The sequence below is a fragment of the Coenobita brevimanus genome, chromosome 73 (assembly GCF_032717465.1).
Source record: "Coenobita brevimanus isolate Jiangsu-jjx chromosome 73, ASM3271746v2, whole genome shotgun sequence".
Classification (NCBI taxonomy): domain Eukaryota; kingdom Metazoa; phylum Arthropoda; class Malacostraca; order Decapoda; family Coenobitidae; genus Coenobita; species Coenobita brevimanus.
The window spans coordinates 32,093,308-32,100,807 of NC_137026.1; the positions used below are offsets into that span (position 1 = coordinate 32,093,308).

Below are 7,500 nucleotides of genomic sequence, written 5' to 3' on the forward strand. Positions count from 1 at the left end.
CATTACTTCTGTTTACCTCTTTTCCTCTTCCCCTTCTCCCTCCCTGTTTATTTCTCCTCTCCTCTTTATTCTCCCTGCTTCTCCCTTCCTCCCCTCTGCCATCTTTCCCCCCTGTTTCTATCCCTTCCTCATCCCCACTCCCTTTCTTTTCTCCTTTTTATTCCTTCTCGCCTATTATTCCCTTACATTTATTCCTTCCCCCTCTTCGCTTCTGTTTTGTTTTTATCTCTTCTTCTATCTCCCTCCGTATCCCTCCCAGTCTCTCCTATATCCCCTCCAATACTTCTCCTATCCCCCTTCCCGTTCCCAGATGGAGATATGTGGGCAGCACGGAGTCAACCTTTCCTTCTGTTCCTCTGTGTTTTGATCTCTTCCCCTTCATTCCCCCTCCGTATCTCCCCCAGTCTCTCCTGTATCTCCTCCAATACGTCTCTTACTCCCCCAGATGGAGATATGTGAGCAGCACGGGGTCAAACTCTCCTTCTGGTGCAAGTCCTGTGGTCAGCCTGCCTGTGGAGAGTGTCTTTTTGAGGATCACCCTACGCACTCACACACCGTCGTCAAGTCTACCACGTAAGTCCAGTTTGTTTACGTTTCTATCTGTCTATGTATCTATCTGTCTGTCCATCTATCTATCTATCTGTCTGTCGATCTATCTGTCTGTCTGTCTATCTATCTATCTATCTATCTATAGCCAGACGCCGTAATCCTGTAAGGAGTGGGCACAAACAAATCACCTTCATGTCGCCCTGTCCCCTGCCATTTCGCTCTCTTCTCCCCAGCTTACATCCCCCTCTCTCATATACCTCCCTGCTCCATCCCTCCATCTCATCCTCGTTCTCCCCCTCCCTCCACTCCTCCTCCTTACTCATATACACTCTCCTAGTTAGTCTGTCGCTCTCCTTCCTCTCCATGTGGCCAAACCACCTCAGTGTATTTCTCCTAACGCCTTCAATCACATCCACATCCACACCACGACGCTCCTTCACGTCCTCATTTGTCAGTCTCTCTCTATTGATGTTGCCCCTTTCCTGATTTGTGTGTGTTTGTTTTTTTATGTTTTCTTCTTCCTTATATGCGTTTTCCTTTCCTTATTCAAATTTCTTTTCTTATTCATTTTATTCTTTTTTTCCTTTCTTCCTTTCTCGTTCATTTTTCGTATTTCCGTATTCATTGTGTCATTTTTTTACATTTCCTCCTTTTTTTTTTTTTTATTCATGTTTTTTCCTTTATTATTCAAGTGGAAGAATGTGGAGGTTTGGTTCCTGGATGGGTGCCGCATTTCCGTCTGCCCACTTAGTTAACAGAGTCACCATAGTAGGCGCCACATCATCCCTTTATTTGGTTATATGGTTACCACCCAGCGATGTAAATGTTTTTCTAGCCTACAGGAAACCATTATGCATGTCCCTCAGTGTAGAGTCATCAAAGGAAAAAGTAGGCTAGCATTAGTGGATGGTGTGTACGGAGTAGTGTAAAGTGTAGCTGTGTGAAGTGTGGAAGTGTGAAGTGTGACAGTGTGAGGTGTAGCACATTGAAGAGTGACAGTGTTAGATTTGCAAATGTGAAGTGTGGAAGTGTTAGATGTGCAAATGTGAAGTGTGGCAGTGTTAGATGTGCAAATGTGAAGTGTGGCAGTGTGGAGTGTGGCAGTGTTAGATGTGCAAGTGTGAAGTGTGGCAGTGTTAGATGTGCAAATGTGAAGTGTGGCAGTGTGGAGTGTGGCAGTGTTAGATGTGCAAGTGTGAAGTGTGGCAGTGTTAGATGTGCAAATGTGAAGTGTGGCAGTGTGAAGTGTGGCAGTGTTCGATGTGCAAATGTGAAGTGTGGCAGTGTTCGATGTGCAAATGTGAAGTGTGGCAGTGAGGCGTGTGACTGTGAAATGTGGAGGAGTCCCATACATAGTAATTTGCTAACTCCCTGAATCACTCTCTGTTATTTGTAGACCCACTTACTGCTACTACTACTACTACTACTACACAAACCTTACATCATCAGAGAGTCTATTTATCCATCTATTTTCCCTCCACAGATATATCTCGGAGACAAAAGGTGCTGTAATGGACATCGCCAACAAGTTCATCGATGCACTGGACTTCCGGGAGAGTTGGTATTTCCAGCAGATGTTCCAGTGCGTCAAGAACATCAACGACGCCGTCCGTACCTTGAGCGTCCTTCGTCGGGATATGGAAGACGCAAGGGAACTCATTAAGGGCGTGAAGATGGTGGAGGGGATAGGGGCAACCACCGCCTTATCCGACGCCTCAAAGTGCCTTGGCCTTAAGTGGAACCTCAAGGACTGCCAGTTGCTCTTTAGCCGCTCCGAGGCTGGGAAGAAGGAGGAGACGACAGCTAAGGAGGAGAAGGAGAAGGATGAGAGTGAGGTTAAGAAGGAGAAGGAGGAGGAGGAGGAGGAGGTGGAAGAGACCAAAGAGAGGGATGAAATGAAAGAAGACACAACATCAGAAACCGCGGATGAAAAATGCAACGGGGAGATAGAGAAGGATGTTAATGAAAAGGAAAAGGAGGTAGACGAAGAAGAAACACTCACGGAGGAGGAGAAAAGAAAACGAAGAAAAATACTACGTGTCAAGGAGAGGTTGGCTGCTGCTGCGGCTGCGGCTGAGAACGAAAAAAATGCGAAAGACAACAAAGAAATCGGCAAAGACAAAACTGAGCTGAAGAAGAGAGACCAGGAGAAAGGGGAGGGTATTAAGGACAAGATTAACGGCAACAATGGTAAGAATTCCGTACCAACTCTAGCGGAATTGAAAACTAGGAATTTGGCTAAGAAATATGCTCCTGTAGCCCGCGAACCATCAGTATCACCGGAGAGAGGAAAGGCCACAACGTCAACACAAACGGAGAGAGACAACAGGGAAGCGGATGCGGAGATCAACAGTGACAAGGTAAAGGAAGATGAAGTTAAAGACGGAGAAACAGAAGCTAAGGAAGAGAAGGAGGCAGGGAGTAAAGCAACGGTAGAAAATAATGAAGAGGAACTGAAGAGTAAAGCAACAGGAAACAATAACGAAGTAGATAATAACACACAGACCAGTGAGGCGAATAGGAGCACCGAAGCACCGTCTGAATCAGACCCGAAGAAGGAGTCGAAGTCTAAACCAAGTACTTCTTCAGGAGGGAGTACGAGACGTAGAGGACCCGGACGCCTCGCTCGTCAGGCCCTCAAGAGATCTCAGACCATGAACTTCAGCCCCCAAAGTCAAGAGACCCTGAATAAGCAAGAAGAATCCGAAAACATCAAAGGACTCGATCTTGAGACTTCGCGAGCAAGCAAGAACGAAAATCCTGCCTTGGACAACAAAGAGGTCGAGGCACAGGTGAATGGTGAGGTGAAGGAGGAGGAAAAACAGGAGGAAAAGAGGGAAAATGAACCCAATAAAGATGAACCACAAGCAGCGGGAGAGGAAAAGGGTGCCGAGGGATTTTTTGAGATGGAGCCTGAGGAGAAGGAGAGGATCACGACAGAGCTTTTGGAGGTGGGGACAGAGATTTCCTTTTCTGTTTTATACTTTTCCGTGTAACCCCTTAAGGACGATGACGCCTTTTTGTAACAGTTATCGTCAGGGTCATGTTTGTAGAATTCATAAAGTTAACGTGTGTTTATGATCGCGTGTTATACGTTTTTCTTCATTTATACAACTAACAAGCATTTCACAACCAAATAAGAATGACTGCTAAAGAAGTGATATACGTAAAACAAAGCTGTGTTAAGTTAACATTTTACGGAGACTTGTTTATCGTAAAAATTGGCTATGATCTGTAAATTCGACCCCAGACGACCTTATTCAGCTTAGGAGAGGCCCTTGGGACCCAGGAGGTTAAAGACAATTTCCATCTTCTAAACTCCTGAATTTCCATTAATCCTGGAAGAACGGTAGACTGTTGAACTGTTTTTCTTTGGCTGACAGGTGCTGACGAGGAGCCAACACGTGGAGGCGCTGTGCACCCTGGGATGAGTACCTGCGGCGTCCACCCGGGAACCAAACTCCTCAAATTTCCCTGTATCTCGCCGTGGGGAAGGACCCTGATCTTTCCCTTACAAACCTTCTCATATTTCTCTGCATTGCGCCATGGGGAAGGGCCCTGGTCCTACTCTGGTCCAACTCTGGTAAGATGCTGTCTCCCACAAGGGACCGCCGGATTCCTACACGGTGTATGTACTGTACTGCACCTGTAGGACGACCCAATAGAAACAGTCGCTTACCAGTGGTCAACGGGTTTGATCGGCCAGATAAACCTTGGTTAAGTTCAACAACAACAACAAATGTGGCTTACATCAGGTTAACCATCCATCTGTCTATCTATTGCCAGACGCCTTAATCCCGTAAGAGGAGGCCACAGACAAATCGCCTTCATGTCGCCCTCTCCCTTGCCATTTCGCTGCCCTCCCCCAACTTACTACCCCTTTTCTCATGTACCTTTCTATTCCATCCCTGCATCTCACGCTCGGAGTTGACAGGTATTTGAGAGAGGTAAATTTCAATCTTATGTTCTTACTGCCACTTCACAATATTGTCCACTTTCTGATCGATCTCTAACGGGCAAGAAATTAACCTGACCTTAATTACAGGTGCCGAATCTGACCGTAGTGGTGGAAGGCATAGGCGGACGACAAGCATACGTGACGTGGGAGAAGGAAGGACTACACATATATTGCCATCAGTACCAAGACCTGCCCTATGATGTGCTGGTGAAGGTGAGAGAGAGAGAAGGGGGGGGGGGGAGTTACACAGATACACAGACGTTGCAGACCTAGTGAGGTGGTGTGGCCTGAATGTGAAAAGTTTGTTGTGCATTGTCGAGAGAGAGAGAGAGAGAGAGAGAGAGAGAGGTATGCGTGTAGATATTAGGTGGAGATGTGAGGGTGGAGGTATCAGGTATGAGGTTGGAGTATCAGGAATAAGGTGGAGAATTAATGTGGAGTATTTGGGATGAAAACGGAGGGGTATGGTGGAGTATGAAGTATAAGTAGAGGTTATAAGGGTAAGGGTATTAGGTATGAGGGTGGAGTATCAGGTACTGGGTGGAAGTTTTTTAATGAAAGTCGTGAGGTGGAGGGTGAAGTATCAGGTATTATATTGTGGAAGTATCTGGTATGAAGTATAAGTGTAAGGTGGAGATATCAGGTATAAGATGGAGGTATAAGGTAGAGGTATCAGGTATAGGATGGAGATAACAAGTATAAGGTGGAGGTATCAGGTATAAAGTAGAGGTATCAGTTATCAGGAATAAGATGGAGGTATCAGGTATAAGGTAGAGGTATCAGTTATCAGGAATAAGATGAAGGTATCAGGTATAAGGTGGAGGTATCAGGTATAAGGTAGAGGTATCAGTCATCAGGTATAAGGTGGAGGTATCTGGTATCAGGTATAAGGTGGAGGTATCAGGTATAAGGGTGGAGATGACAAGGAGCTCCACCCACACCCTTCTAACTCTTAGCGGGTTGCCTAATTTATTACATAGTACCCCACCTACCACACTACTACCACTGTTACCACTACCGCCTGCCACAACTACCACTATCACTCCACCTACCACACCAGCACTACTATTACCACATTGCAACCACCACTACACTGCTACCACCACTCCTACCACTGTCATTCCACCAACCACCCTACTACTACTACTACTACTATCAATCTTTCTGCTATATTATTACTGCTAAAACCATTTCTTCCACCGGTATCAGTCTTCCTACCACCACTACCAGTACCACCACTACCACAACTACCACCACTCGTCACGACCACAACCACTGCCACTTTTAATAATAATATATTCACATTTCTATCAACACACACACACACACACACACACACACACACACACACACACACACACACACACACACACACACACACACACCTCCAGACGATTTTATTCAGCTTTTGGCTAGACCTCTTCTAGTCAAAAATAAATAAAAAAAGATAATCGAACTGAAATGATTGAGAGAGAGAGAAAAAAAAGAGAGAAATGAATGAGAATTATTTGAGAGAAGATAAATATAATTCGCCTTGTATATTAAAAAAAACATTGTGGTCGGAATAAATCGATCAAGAGTAGATGTTGCGTAGTATTAAATGGGCATCACATCACTGACTTTCAAACGCAGTGTGTCCAGGCATCTCGAAAGGAACGGATCTTGAATTTGGCTCACTGTTATCTGGTTTGTGTATTTTTCTTGGATCAATTTGTGGGTTCCTGGCCTTTGGTTCCTTCTTTCTTGCGTTAAAAAGAAGGATGAATGTCAGTGAGTACGGATCTTGAGTTTGGCTCTCTGTTATCTTGTTTTTGTTTTTTCTTGGAGGGAGCACTCTTGCGGGTTCCTGGCCTTTGGTTCCTTCTTCCTTGCATTAAAAAGAAGGATGAATGTCAGTGAATAATCATGAATACCCGCATGAACCGCAGCCTTGAGGATACGCTGTCATGAATAACCATAGGGCTGAGTTGGAATTGTCATGCAGAGGGGACAGGTAAAATGAAGAATTGTTATGCAGGTGAGGTTGTAAAAGGGGTATTTTTGGCGTTAGGCACGTAGAGTTTCCTGTCCCACGTCCACTACCACCACTACTGCCAACACCTGGACCCTACCTATGTCCTGCCACCCCCCTGACAACATTACTATCACTACCAACATCACGACTCTACCTATATCCTTCCAGCCTCTGACAACACTACCAACACCTTGACCCTACCTATATCCTGCCACCCTTCTGACAACACTTAGATTCCACAATATGATTTGCTGTCTCGCTTGCAATGCCAACACCTGGACCCTACCTTGATCCTTCCATCCCTCTGACAACACTACCAACACCCCGACCCTACCTGTATCCTTCCACCCCTCTGACAACACTTGAATTCCACCATAGGATTTGTTGTGCCACCACCACTGCCAACACCTGAACGCTCCCTTGATCCTTCCATCCCTCTGACAACATTGCCATCATTACCAACACCTCGACCTTATCTAGATCCTTCCATCCCTCTGACAACACATATTCCACCATAGGATTTGTTGTGCCACCACTACTGCCAACACCTGGACCCTACCCAGATCCTTCTACCCCTCTGACAACACTAAAATTCCACCACTGCCACCATTGCTACCACCAGTACTATCATTATCATTATTACTAACCTTATTACTGCTGCCACCATCAGAGCCATCACTACTACCCTCAGTTTTATCATCACTACCATCTTATACTACCACCATGAATGCCACACTACCACCACCACTACCATCACCTCGACCCAAGCCTAGATCTTTCCTCGCTTCTGACAACACTGAAATTCCACCACTACCACCATTACTGCTACCACCACTACCACCATTACTACTACCACCACTACCAACATTACCACCATCACTACCACCACTACCAACATTGCCATCATCAGTACCACCACTACCACCATTACAACCACCATCCCAACCCTTCCACCACTCCTTATCATTCTGAGTCTCCT

At 45.6% G+C, this 7,500-nt stretch overlaps 1 protein-coding gene across 1 annotated transcript in view; it reads left to right on the plus strand.

Moving 5' to 3' along the window:
* The window catches only part of LOC145407457 (uncharacterized), a 19,441-nt gene that overhangs the window by 9,954 nt on the left and 1,987 nt on the right, over positions 1 to 7,500 (plus strand). The window contains exons 2-4 of the mRNA XM_080278386.1: positions 446 to 573; positions 2,033 to 3,500; positions 4,595 to 4,720. Of these exons, the coding sequence (XP_080134512.1) occupies positions 446 to 573; positions 2,033 to 3,500; positions 4,595 to 4,720 (1,722 nt within the window). The remainder of the gene's footprint in view (positions 1 to 445; positions 574 to 2,032; positions 3,501 to 4,594; positions 4,721 to 7,500) is intronic.